The sequence below is a fragment of the Fulmarus glacialis genome, unplaced genomic scaffold (genome assembly GCF_000690835.1).
Source record: "Fulmarus glacialis isolate BGI_N327 unplaced genomic scaffold, ASM69083v1 scaffold22434, whole genome shotgun sequence".
In the NCBI taxonomy this organism is placed as follows: Eukaryota; Metazoa; Chordata; class Aves; order Procellariiformes; family Procellariidae; genus Fulmarus; species Fulmarus glacialis.
The window spans coordinates 527-13,836 of record NW_009210176.1 but is presented as its reverse complement, the minus strand read 5'-3'; the positions used below and the strand labels follow the sequence as shown (position 1 = coordinate 13,836).

The window sequence follows — 13,310 nt, the reverse complement described above, 5'->3', positions numbered from 1 at the left end:
AGTGAAGCAACGACAGGCAGGCGCAGGGCTGGCTGCTGTGCGTAATGCTGAGGACACGCTGGTCCAGCCTGTCTGCGCCAGAGGGATGCGCACCGAGATGTCTGCGCTCACCTGCATCCCAATGATCGCGTAGATGAAGAAAAGCATGGCAATCAAGAGGCAGACGTAGGGGAGGGCCTGCAAGAGAAGCAGATGAGTCATCTCGTTTAGCACAGGTCCAGCTCCAGAGGAGTACAAAAAGCACAGCCGGCAGGTAAGCTGTGCCCACCCGTCTCTCCTACAAGCCAACCAGTCGGCAAGACCTTGGGAACAGCCTGCATTTGGGAGCAGCACCCCAGCACCGTGGCCTGGGAGGAGACCAGGGCGCACGTGACTTACCTTGAAGGACTGCACGAACGTCCAGAGCAGGATGCGGATGGTGTAACCCTGGCGCAGCAGCTTGATGAGCCGAGCAGCCCGGAAGAGCTTCAGGAAGCTCATGTTGAAGCTGCTGGTGTTCACCAGCTGGGAGGAGATGAGAGGGTCAGAGGGAGGCGGGAACCCCCCACCCCGCAGCAGTTCGCCCCGCTGCTCCCAGCCCCTGCTTCACCTTGGTGTCCGTCAGGATGATCTCCGTAATGCTGCCGATGACGGTGATGAAGTCAAAGATGTTCCAGGTGTCCCGGAAATAATTCTGCAAAAGGAAGGGGAGAGGAAACATGGATTTGAGCTCGGGGATGGCAGGTCTGAAGGGCACTGGGCCACGGGCCAAGGCAGAGACCTGGCCGCCCATTTGTATGCAGCCACGGTCTGGAGCACTCTCCTGCGTCTGAGATGGTGGCAGACCTGAGCGTGTCTGCAGTGAGCAGCTTCTCCTGGGAGATGACTCACGCATCCAACAGGTCACCCTGGTGAACGGGAGTGGGAAAAGCGGCCACAACCAGCCCTGGTCAGGCTGCAACAGCTCATCATGCCGACCCTCGCAGCCACGAGGCTGCTTTGCCCTCCTCTTCGTCGGCAGCCGGACCCACCTCAGCCCCTGCTGTTTGTGCAGGAGCCGGTGCAAGACCGGGCTTGACCATGGCTGGTGCTGCTGGGAGCAGGGAGGATGGCTAGAAACCCTCCTGCTGGTGCACCTCACCTCCCAGTATGGGTTAGAAACAGGAAAGAAACTATAAAAGAGCAAATCCGACGCTTGCTCATAAGCAGCAAAGAGTAGCTGAAGAAAAGGCAGTCCGTGGCTTCAAATCTTAAATAAGCAGCTGGGGACTTGAGGACTGTGAATTAGGCAGGGAGGTCTCACTGCGGGTCAGGTCTGGCCCAATTGATACAGCCCAAGGACAGCGACACACCAGCATCTCGTGGCTCCCAGGGAGAAGGGACTGCAGCCACCAGCATGATCGCAGCAGCAGTTGGCTGCACAGCACATACGTGGTGCAGGCATCAAAGTACCACAGAAACGAGGCAAAAAGTAAAGCAACGGTGTGGCTTTCCCCCACCAGCATCCAGCAGTGGGAAGTTTAATGAGAACCAAAGGAGCGATTCCAACCTAAAAGCAGCCCTCAGGCTGGGACCCAAAATAAACAGCAACAACCTCACATTATTAACACCTTCCCTCTGTGATCTGCGTGCTGCCAAAGTCCAAATTAACACCCTCGTCAAGAACAGGAGCAGCCACTCACCAGGAAGCCAAAAGCGATGATCTTGAGGACACACTCCAAGGAGAACACCATGGTGAATGCGATGTTCAGGTACTTCAGGGCCAGCTCATAGGTGTATGGAGCAGAGTAGTACTGGTGGAAAGAGAGAGACATTGCTAGCCAGGAGGGGGCCTGCCAGCCTCTTGGCTGATGACTGTCCTAGGGAAGACCTGAGGTGGTCCATGTTCCTTGCCCTGGGTGCCTCAAGACCATCTTCTTCCCCTCTCCATCCCTCTCCCAAGACAGTTGCCACTCCTTCTAAGAAGGAAGCACAGAGTAAATCCAGATCTTTCTGCAGTAGTTAAGAGGTCCAGATCGTTTGGGTCATCTCGCTTAGGGAAGATCTCGCCTCCAGTTTGGGGCATGTGGTGTTTCAAGTGACTATGCCAAGGGAATACATGCTCAGGCTCTGTCTCAAATCATCTCCTAGAAACAACCAAAAATATCCTCCGGTCCCATCCTGACCGATCCTCCTTTTCCCCACTGCCCCAAATAGGACAGGCTCACCTTCATCATCAGCACCACGGTGTTCAATGCTATCATGGCCATGATGGTATACTCGAAGGACGGGGAGACCACAAAGTGCCAGACCCGGTACTGGAAGGTGTGCCGGTTCTGGGGCATGTACCGCGTGAGAGGCTTGGCGCTGATGGCAAAGTCAATACAGGCTCTCTGGAATAAAACAACGTGCATCAGACCCTGGCTGATGGTAACGTGGGGGACAGTGGCTGCCACGCTTTTTTCCTTCATGGGCTGGGAAGGCAGCTGGCTCACGGGTTTCTTACACCTTTTTAACACCTAGGGAGCTCCAAGCTCCCAAACTGCAGAAAACCCATGGAAACATCCTCTTTCCCCCTCCCCAGACCGTACCTCGTTCTTCTCCAGACTGCACTCCTCCATCATTTTATCTCCTTGCTCTTGAAATGTAATGATGATGAGAGCCACGAAAATGTTGACGAAGAAGAAAGGGAAGACCACAAAATAGACAACATAAAAAATGGACATTTCCATGCGGTTGCTGCGGCTGGGCCCGCGGTCCTCCTCCGTCACGTCCACCGAATGCTGCAGCACCCTGTGGGCAGACAGGTGAAAAAAAGCAACCAGAGATATGCCCATCAGGACTGCCACCACGCGGCACTTCTCACGGGACCCGCTTTGTACAGCCAGCTCTGTCCACAGCTGTAACAAGGATAAGATAAACCTCTGCCTTAATCTGCTTTACAAGGACAACCCTTCTAAGTGACTACAGCTTGTTTTACGGTGCTTTGCCTGTGTCCCTGATGGAAAATGGATTTTCCAGTGCTCCACACACAGACAAAAAAAATTGCCCAGGCTCACACGAGCATGAAGAAAGGGCTAGTCCTATGGTCATCTCTAAACTTGATATACCTCAGGGCCGCACAGGAGAAGGGATTATCCATCATTCACTCCCTAAGGAAGAAGCTAACCCCAGCCATGGTCCCAGCCTCATATGGGGGCTAAAGCTCTTTGGTTGTGACCTAATTTCTCATCATTCCTCTCCTCCTCCCTCCCAGCAGTTTCTCTCTCAGTCCAGCCTGGCTGTAAGCCAGTTATTAACCCAACCACCCCAAAGGGGACATGCCCCCGCTAATTCAAGGGCGGTGGATGGAGCAGAATACTCACTGGGGCCAACCCTCGCCGGTGGAGACCGTGAACAGGGTGAGCAAAGCCCAGATGATATTGTCGTAGTGAAACTCATGGCGTTTCCATTCCCGACACTTCACTTCCATCTTATTCTTCTCGTGGTCCACATAGTTCCCTCTGCAAGGTTGGGAGAGAGCAGTGACCTTGCTTTTTACGCTGCCAGACTATGGGACAGTGGTTTTAAACCCTGGGAGCAGCGTGTGTGTGCGGTGGGGGTGGGGGGCAGCTCTCCTCCTGCAGGGCTGGAAGGAGAAATGGGGAGAGGCTGGATAACAACTGGGGGGAAGGAGAGAAGGGGAAAGCAAAAGGGAAGAGAGAAGGAGGAAAGAGAACAGGAGCAAAATACAGGGCTCTGCATCCTGCGTCCCATGCAAGGATGCACAGCGCTGACACAGCAACGGGGACAGGGCTCAGCCCATGCCGTCCACCCTACGAGACTACGGCCAAGAGCTTAACTGGGAACCCAAAGACGACATTACCCAGCACCCTGCCTTTGCCAGAGGCGTCAGCAGCATCGGACCGACTGAACAAGGCACCTACATGCAGTCCTTCTCCGTGTCCTTAGAGCTGTCAGTGCAGTAGAAAAACTTCCCCTTGAAGAGCTGGACGGCAATGACAGCAAAGATGAACATGAAGAGCTTGTAGACAATGAGGATGTTGAAGACGTTCTTGAGGGACGTCACCACGCAGTCGAAGACGGCCTGCAGGAGAGGGCATAGCTCACCTTGGGGAACCGACAGCCTTGGCAAAGGGCAGGACCAAAACCTTCCTCAAGGCTACCACGGGGAAAGACATCTCCCACGCCTGGGGGGGAAAGGAGGAAAGAGCTGGGCCTTCTCCCAGGCAAAGGGCTATTTTATGAGCGAGTTTAGCCCCCCAGCACACACACGGACATCGAGCAGCCCCTGAGACAGCAGCAGGGATGGACATTTACATCCTCCAACGTTCTCTGCAACCAGGGCAGCAAGTGGGGGACAGCCCCATTGATGCAATTAGCAGCACTCAAGACCAATTAGTAAACACTTCTTTGTTTCGCATCACCCTGAATAACAAGGCAGAGCGAATACCTCTGCCTGCAACAGCAGCACCTCCCCAGGCTGTTCCTTCGGCCCTAGTTCTCACAGCGCTTTAAGAAAGAGAGGAATGCCCTTATCCCTGCTTCATGGCGAAGACGGAGGTGTCCAGAAATGAACTGACATGGGCTGAATCCATCCACTGACTGGGAAAAACAGCTGGGGTCAAAACTCCTGTCTCTGAGGTGCCACCCTGGGCCTCATCCAGCAGCCAAATATTGCCTTGTGAAAAAACCTCAGGGCTTCCTTTCTGGCTCTATACCCCATCGGCTAAAGTAAGGAAAACCATAATCCTACTTGCGCTGCACAAATAATCCCTCTGTTCCGATGGGAAATCCCCTGCCGGTGCAACACCATGACAGCACAGCACACAAAATCCCGAGTTGTTTGTGAGCTGCTCTGGTGGGAAAGATAATGAACTTTGGAAAGAGATTTGAGCTCCCAAAGCCAGGGCAGCCTATTTTATCAGGAGAGCATCGGGGCTTTGCTGCCCTCGTGCCCACTCCAGCCCCATTTTCCCTGGCAGAGGAACAAACTCTTGACACCTTGCAGAGATCCAGGCTTGCTTTTAATAACCTCCAGATACGAAGCAGCCTGAAGGGCATCGTGTTTGAAAACAGGGCTCCTAAAACACAGCAAATGCTTTGAAAACTACTCGTTCATCACTCACGAGCAAATCGATGCGCGTGGTCCCTGCACCCACCACTCTACGCTGGAGAAGACAGATGTAAGGCAGGAGATGGGGATCATTACCTTCAGCTTGGGCAGTCGCTTGATGGTTTTCAGGGGCCTCAAGACCCGGAGCACACGGAGAGACTTGATGGTCTTGATATCCCGGCCCTTGTTGGTCCTACCGAGTCGGAGGGAGGCACAGGCACCCAAAAATGAAACGGAGAGACAATAACCTTGCAGACCCGAGGCTGGACGCTCTGGGGTTTTCAGCTGCTGACAATCCCCCCCCAGCACGTGCGAGGATGGGAACAGGAGGGCCACAAACGTGTGACTGCTGAGCGCTCAGCCCACCTAAATGAGTCTCCTCCAACACACCCGCTGACAGCTGGCAGAGATGAAAAATAAAGCAACCCTCTCCTCCTTGGGATTAGCACTTTTCCCCTTCGCTGGGGAGCAGCGACCTTAACAAATCCCCTCCTTGTGGGAAGCAGCACGATGCCAGGGCTGGGGCAGGCGATGCAACGCTCTCCCCGAGCAAGGGCAGCTGCCCGAAGGGTGCTGTGGCACCCTCCCTCCCCCACGTCCCCAAGCCACACCGCTCCACAGGGCCAGGAGGTTTGCTTCCCTACCGCAGGCGTGTGCCGTTTGCAGACGCGGCTTGCAAAAGGCCCCCAACCGTTGCAGATTTTTTTCTACCGTTACTACTGGTTGCAAGAAATTGCAATGAGGGAGATGCACTCAATGGGGTCTACGTGCAGGTGTCTCACAAAGGGTTTTCCATCCTGGTTTAAACTCGCGATTCGTGGTCCTTACATTCACCTAGGGAAGCACCTGCTCCGTGCTTGTTCACACAAATGCTGTCTCTTACAGCTTTCTGCCTTATTCCATCACTGCCACCCAACATGGTCAGCCTGGTCCTCTACCCCACATGCATGTAACATCTCAGCCCTCTCTTCCCTTTCCAGGTCAGGGCTGCACTTGCCTCCACCCCAAGCTGAGCGAGGCAGAGCTTACCAGTACAATTATTTAGAAAAGCCCCCTCATGACCCTCATTTCTTGAATATGATCATTCATCCCAACCACAATACCAGGTTTTTTTTCTTGTGTTTTAACTAAAGCCCGTGGGCTCGATCCCAGGATGGAGCAGAGAGGCCCTGGTGAAGGTGGCACGGTTTGGATCCACCAGGCACCCTCAAAAAACGTCAAGGAAATGACTTACAACAACAGATGCTCCAAATTACACAGCTCCTTTGTGAGGGTTAATGCATCAGGGAGCACAATAATGGGCTTAATCATTAAGAGATGTAAACAAAACCACTAATTAATAGTCCTCCCTAGGAGCACAACCCCACAAACGCATGGGAAGCGACTGTACACACAGCCTTGGGACTCACTTTGCACCTCCCATCTCCTGCTTCGCTCAGCAGCAGGGCCTGGGTAAGCGGCTGGGGCAGCCGCCTCGGGGCTGGGGTGAGGATCTGAGGGCAGCACCCAGCTGGTGCAAGCTGCCACCAAGGGCAACTCAGCTGCAGCGCTTTACATCTGCTGAGGAGGGACCTCTTCAGACCTCAGAAAACCTCCTGTGGATTTGCTTGGGATCCAAGACGGCTATGGGACAGAGAGCTGGATAACGCGTAGAGGAAAGCCTGGCTTTGCTGTGTCTACGGCCGAGGCTGAGCTCTCCCCAGCCCCCTGAGCTGAACCACATCCCACGCCCACGGAGGACCTCAGGGCTGAAGTCCTTGCAGCGCTTCAGTGCAGGCAAAGCCCCGGCCGGGGCAGAGCCCTCAGCTCTGCGGCAGACACCGCTTTCCCCGTGCCCTGCTGCCCTGGGTATGCTTCACACCGTCTCGGGGTACTGCACAGACACCGAGATCCAGGATGAAAGCACCCTCTTCCGAAGGCAAGGGATTGCAGTGCCTGCAAAGAAAATCCCGACTGCGCTTTCCCGGAGCACACCACCTTTAATGCATCCCGGGGCGACGGAGGGGTGCGTGCAGAGCAGCGTACTCCAGTCTCTGCAAATGCAGCCAAGGGTCAGCACAGGTGTCGGACAGACAGACACCCGCCTGTGCCCGTCCCCCCACGCTCCCCACGGTGACCCGAACGGCATAGTTACCCCAAAGCATTCCTGTTGGCGATCCAGCCCGGCAGCCACCAAACAGCACCAACGGAGAGAGGGAAAAAGAGAGAAGAGAGGAAGAAGGTAAGAAAAGCAGAGGGGGAGCTGTGGGGGGATGACCACAGCCTCTCGGGCAGCAGGGACCCTGTGGCAGCCCTCCACCGCCCCACGCCTGGGTTGAAAAGCACGACGAGTAGACCACGTTGTGTCCTCCAGGATGGGGCTTATCTCCAGGGAGAGACTCATCCAGCGAGCCGGGAGCCCCTGCCCTCCCTGCTGGAGGTTTTAGGAGGTGGGTGTGTAGTGAAACCTCTGCAGCAAGAGGAGCCCACGGAGAGCGGGACGGTGGGTGACAACGGGTGGGTGCATGGTTCTCTTCGGCCAGGAGTCAGGGAGGGACCTTGAGGCTTGGCCCCAACCAGCCAAAGGCAGGTGCCTCTGAGGGAACCTACCTGCAAAGGCCACAGTTCCCATCCAGACAGGCTAACTTTAGTAAATCGGCTCCATCAAGAAATCCACTGATTAAGAGCCTGAGCTGCAGCGCAGGATCGCAACCCAGCAGGACACCCGCTCGGACAAGCCAAGGTGGTCTACAAGGTCCCTAGTTGTAATCAAACCTCCGTCCCTGATTCAGCTCAGTCCCTGCCACGTGCACGCAGAGGGCTCAGCACTGGGGGCAAGCCTACGAAGTAAAACATTTCTCAAAAACCATAAAAATAATGCCAGACCCTGGCTGCACGTTAGTGAAAAAGGTGGAAGGTGTGTTGAAAAGGTGATAGCTTAACTCTGCGGCACTTCTGTGATGAGATACCAGACCTCTGTCCTGAGCAGCCTCACACCAGGTTATTTTGCAGTACGTAGGGGTCCCTCTTGCTTCCAGACACCGGTGCGGACAAGCATAAGGAGATGCTGCTCGGCAAAGAAAGAGGCAGCTCTGCTGGGTACCTCTGGGCGGAGAAACTCCTGCCCTTGCTCACCAGGCGAGACGACGAGGGCTACACACTGCCCGCTGCTCAACCTTTCCACCGCTCAACCTCTCCCGCTGCTGCAAGCCCGCAGGCGTAGGCATCACCGCCGCTCCGCAGCTCTGCAAAGCCGCAAGCGAGCGCTGCTCCTCTGCGCAATGCCTCCTCGGAAGGTGCCACGGGAGGCAAAAGCGAGCAGGGTGTTTAGTTATGGTTCTGGTTATTTCAGCTAATTTAATTTGAACTCTTTGGAGATTTACGGTTTTATATTGGGCTTTTTATTTAGGCTGCGTTTGGATTGACGTATTCGCTTTCCACGCTGAGAGCTATGGATGAGCAAGATGACCTCTCGCTCGGGATGTATGGGCTCCAAGGGGGCAGTGGACAAGCTGTGACGGCACACAGAGACACGGCTTTACAGGTGAATACTTGCTGATTAATGATTTTGATGTGGCACTGATGACCAGCAGATGATAGCGGCACTGCTGGACCCGCTCAGAGACCTCCTGCTGCGCCCACGGCTACCCAGGTCCTGCCGTGGAAAAACCGAACCGTAGAGGGAGGCAAAAAAGGCAGAAAACCCGAACGGCATGGCATGTCCCAGCACTTCTTCTACCAGCAAGTGCTGAAACCGGTCACCAGCCACCTTCAGCCATGTAATCGCCGCAGCCGTTCCGTGGGCATTGCTTTGCCCACCCAGCGCCATGGAGGCGAGGAGGTGGAGATGGAGGACCCCTCCGGCCCCACATCAAAGAGGTCATGGAGGGAGAAGAAAAGGAGGGGGATTCAGATGTCACCGCCAGAGTTTTCCTCTCCAGACCAGGATGGAGGGAGGGAGGGCGGCGGGTTGGGATATTTATAGCTGGTGAATATCCTGTGGCTCCCGGGGCCGTGGCAGTGATGGGCTGCCAAGAGGAGAGGCAGGTGTTCTTATAAATGCTTTATAATACATAAACCCATTGGAAATCGCTGCGGTTCCTTTGTTCCCCTCACCCCCGAAGCCATGAGATCATCTCCTCCAGCAGGAGCCACCGTTGGATGTGGGGGAGAGGGACAATCCTGCAGGTTCACATTATAAAGAGCCCTCGTCCATGACATGAGCAACTTGGTATCTTCCCAGCTACGGCTACAAGAGTGGGCAGGTGACATAGATGCTGGCTGCAAACGTACGTGGAGATGCAAAGGCCCTCTCCGTGGGAGGAGGTTCGGTGCCGCAGCCGATGGGGGTGCTGACCCTCGAGAATTCAGCTGCCCTGTGCCCAAAGGGAGCTGTCCTTCCCTTGGGAGGCTGGGTGGAGGCAGGCAAGTGGCAAGCGGGGTTGGAAGGGGCACGGCACCTTCCCCACGTGCTCAGCGCTGGCACGTGGGGACCCTGCCAGCTCCAGGGGCCACCCCAGGAACCATGCCACCTTCGTGGGGTGGGGGCAAGGGGACAGCAAGCACCAATTACGGTACTGTTAGTGGGAGTGAGGATACCCGTCCACCCGGGAACGGGCTGAGCCATCAACCTTCCCTCCTTCAGCCATCAAAAAGTCTTGATGAAAGATGCCTTGGAATGAAAAGGCTCCCTTGTCCTCCTAAACCCCTCAAACCACCCAGCGCACCTTCAGGCTGCTGATGCCCTTGAGCCCCCCCTCCAGACATGCCCTAGCAGAGGGGGGATCAGCCAGACCCTGGAGATGCTTGATCCATCCTCGTGGTGGCTTGGGTGGCCTCCCAGAGGCTCAGAGCAATGTCCTCAGCCAGTGGACCTGCCCTGTGCCCCTTCCCCATACCAGGGTCTGCGGTCAGCCCCCCGCCCTGCCCAGCTTCCCTCTGCCGAGCGAGCTGAACTCTCCCGTGCTCTTCCCGAGGAGAGAGCAGCGGATGAAAGCACCGGGTGAGGAAGGGGATGAGGAAGGTGAGGAAGGCAAAAGCAATGAGCCAGAGAGAGTGCAAGTGAGCGAGGGCGAGGGGAAGGAGCTGCCACCCGGCCAGGGGTGAGATGGGAGGGGTGGATTATGGGCTGTAATCCATTGAGCGACCTCGGGGCTCGGAGCCAGCCACCCCGAGAGCCTCTCACGGTCCCTGAGCTGTGGACAAGGACAGGGCTCCGGTATGCGCTGCTGCCAGGCCCTCCCCTCTCGCTAGCACTAACGTCACCGCCGCCAGCGTCAAAGGCACAAAGAGAGACCAACGGCGTGACAACGGAGTGCCAGCCCCTCCTCTCTTCTCCTCTCCCTCCTCGGGCACGCCCGGGGACCAGGGGGTGCCCCTTGCCTGTGAGCGTCACGTTGGCACCCACTCGTCCCTCTCAAGCTTACACTGCACCGCCTGCCCCCGCCGGCAGCACGGAGGAGGGCAGAGCGGCACGAAACTCATCCCTGGACACTCCTCCCCTTCATGACATGGGCACCGCAGATATCGAGCCACCCTGCACCCACCTGCGGGCACCCAGGTGCCACAAGCTCGGTACCAGAGCCCAACTGCAAGGTGATGCTCAGCAGCAACACGTTCGCAGAGCAAGCACGCAGCATCCTGCCCTCGACATGATGCTGCAGAGGACGCGGGCACAGACCCCACCGGCTGCATCCCCATCCCTGCAGGGCTCCGGGGCAATGCTTCCCCTTGGAGCAGATGAAAAACCACCAGCCGGGGGTACCATTTCCAGCACAAACCTGTTCAGAGGGCAGCTCCACCCGGCAGGCTGCTGCTTTTGCTGTCTCTGTATGCCCTAGGATGCATAGCAGGTGTATAACTCCAGCTCTGCTACCCTTAGGTCTTTTTCCCTCTCTAAAAGCCCCTTCTGCCCTCTTTCAAGTCCACTTTCACCACCAGCCTCTTCCTAGCATATCCCGCTTGCCTCGCCTTGCCCCCTGCCTGCTTGCTCACCAGCATTTGACAAACAAGGAGAAATACCTTTCTGGACAGCCACGCACCGTTTCCAGGAGCCATCCCAGAAGCAGAGCAGAAGGATACAGAGAAATCCGAAAAAAAATCAGGGTCTAATAGCCATAACACACAGCGTCATCCTCCTCCCACCCCGGCCAAGGGAAGACAGGGAGCCGACAAGAACGACAGCCACTTACGCCAAGGCGAAAGCCACCAGCGCTCCCACCACCACAATGAAATCCAGGATATTCCAGAGGTCTCGGAAGTAGGAGCCGTCCTGCAGGATCAAGCCCTGATCGATCATCTGAGAAAAACAGGCAGGGAATGAGCAGCTCAGCCGTCGAGTGGAAGCAGCCATAGGCAGGACGTGCTGGGGACAGGGACATCGCTGGGGAGCAGCAGACCCATCCCAGGTATATAGCAAGGAGCATCATACTTTGTGGGAGCTCGGAGCCAGAAACTGATAAAAGTGGTGCTGAGCATTCTCAACTCCCAGCACTAAGAACTTTAAAGTCTCCATCATCCAAATTTAGGACCAGAACCAAAAAACTGAGCTATTTCCCACCCGCTGCAAGGAGGCTGCGGGACTCAGCACCCCCAGGACAGCCAGCCTGCGAGGCCTCTTACCTTGATAACCATCTCGAAGGTGAAGACGCCGGTGAAGACGTAGTCAAAATACCTCAGGACCTGCAGAGAGAGGGCACGGGTGCTCTGCAGCCGCTGCCAAGCAAACGGGTGCCCACCCAGACCCCGTTACTGCCCTGCACCCTGGCTCAGGTGCAAACAGAGGCTCAGTTTTGCTTGCCCCAAACCCAGCCTGTCACGTAAGAGTTCGGGACAGCCATAAACCCAGCCTGCGTAGGTGGGAGACAAACATTCCCCGTGCGTGGTGCAAGCGGCTCTGAAATCATGCTGCGAGCCGGAATCATGCTCCCCCGAACCAGTCCCTGTGCACATCAGCACCTCCCCAGTTTAAGCTACTTTACTATCGACAAGGCGCCCGGTCTGCTCCCCAGGCTCTAAACCCCACATGTGGGAGGCTGAGAGGGATTTCCAGGGTTTATAAAGAAAGGAAATGGAGGAAGAAGTCGGATCCCACGGCATGGTTCAAGTGCTACCGCCAGCTACCCTGATCCGTGTCCCACTCATGCCCCACCATGGAAGCTAAAATCCTGCAGGACCTCTGCCTGCGGGACGGGGGGGAGCAGGGGAGGTTTGCAATCACTTTGTTGCGGTCGGAGTTGGTGAGGACGGGATCCTCCGCCGCGAGGGCGATGCTGCTGGCGGCGATCACCAGGAGGATGCACATCTCGAAGTAGCGCAGGTTCACGATGTAGTGGCAAGCCCTCCGCACCCTGCGAGGAGACAGCCCGCACCCCGACCTGTGAGCCCTGGCCCACGTGCAAAACCCACCCCACGTCGACAGCTTCCAGAGCAGAAAGATGGGCAGCAAAGTCTGAGGAGCAAAACAAGGGAGCCCAAGGGTGGTTTGGGCTTGCTGACCCCTTTCCTCGGCTGTCCCAGCCCCCCGGACACCCTGTGGCCAGCCAGGGAGAGTCCCTGAGAAATTGGGGGGCTTATTCTTCCAAGCTGCTGGAGCTGGGCAAAAGCTATGGGGGAGGAGACAACTGCAGAAAAATGCAACAAACACTGAATAAAAATCACAGCTAGCAATCAGCAGTCGGGAAAGAAAGCCACGAGCGTGGCTGGCACAGAGGGAGAGCACTCCCGGGGCGTGGGGAACACCGTGGCTGGTTATCCAGGCTCTTTGGGAGATATTCAGCCCCCTTCCCAAGGGGGTCCCCTGTTTTCAGTGACATCTAGGGGTCTTTCCCCTTGCAGCCCTCCCCAGCCCCGGGCTCTTACGGTCCAAAAAATATCTCACGGGTTGGTGGTGCTGAAGATGAACATGGAGCTGTGCGGCACCATCGCTTTGCCCGTCTCGCTTTTCTCCTTCTTCCGCTTCTTCTTCTCCATCTCCTCCTCATCCTCTTTGGTCTCGGCCTCCTTTAAGGGGCTGGCTTCGCCATCTGTCTTGTTGCTAACTGCAGGAAAGCGAGAGCCTTTGCCTGGTCTTGCACCCAGGCAGCACCGCGGGGCGTCCCTGCCACCCGGGCACGTGCAACCCCCCCCCCGGTTTCTGCTTTGCACCCCCGTGCCATTACGGGGAGAAGAACCGAAAGGGAAGAAAAAACACGAGCTGCCGGGATGGAGCAGACGAAAGAGGTTTTAACAAGGCCAGCTTTTGCAGTGCTGTTTAATT

The 13,310-nt window shown here is 56.3% G+C and overlaps 1 protein-coding gene across 1 annotated transcript in view; it reads right to left on the bottom strand.

Annotated features, from left to right (window-relative positions):
• The window catches only part of LOC104076281 (voltage-dependent R-type calcium channel subunit alpha-1E), a gene marked incomplete at both ends in the record, with an annotated part of 30,527 nt that overhangs the window by 16,695 nt on the left and 522 nt on the right, over window positions 1-13,310 (bottom strand). The window contains 14 exons of the mRNA XM_009577100.1: window positions 112-177; window positions 379-504; window positions 590-673; window positions 1,662-1,772; window positions 2,187-2,351; window positions 2,550-2,751; window positions 3,324-3,461; window positions 3,885-4,045; window positions 5,171-5,267; window positions 7,209-7,220; window positions 11,245-11,351; window positions 11,675-11,734; window positions 12,273-12,402; window positions 12,933-13,092. Of these exons, the coding sequence (XP_009575395.1) occupies window positions 112-177; window positions 379-504; window positions 590-673; window positions 1,662-1,772; window positions 2,187-2,351; window positions 2,550-2,751; window positions 3,324-3,461; window positions 3,885-4,045; window positions 5,171-5,267; window positions 7,209-7,220; window positions 11,245-11,351; window positions 11,675-11,734; window positions 12,273-12,402; window positions 12,933-13,092 (1,619 nt within the window). The remainder of the gene's footprint in view (window positions 1-111; window positions 178-378; window positions 505-589; window positions 674-1,661; window positions 1,773-2,186; window positions 2,352-2,549; window positions 2,752-3,323; window positions 3,462-3,884; window positions 4,046-5,170; window positions 5,268-7,208; window positions 7,221-11,244; window positions 11,352-11,674; window positions 11,735-12,272; window positions 12,403-12,932; window positions 13,093-13,310) is intronic.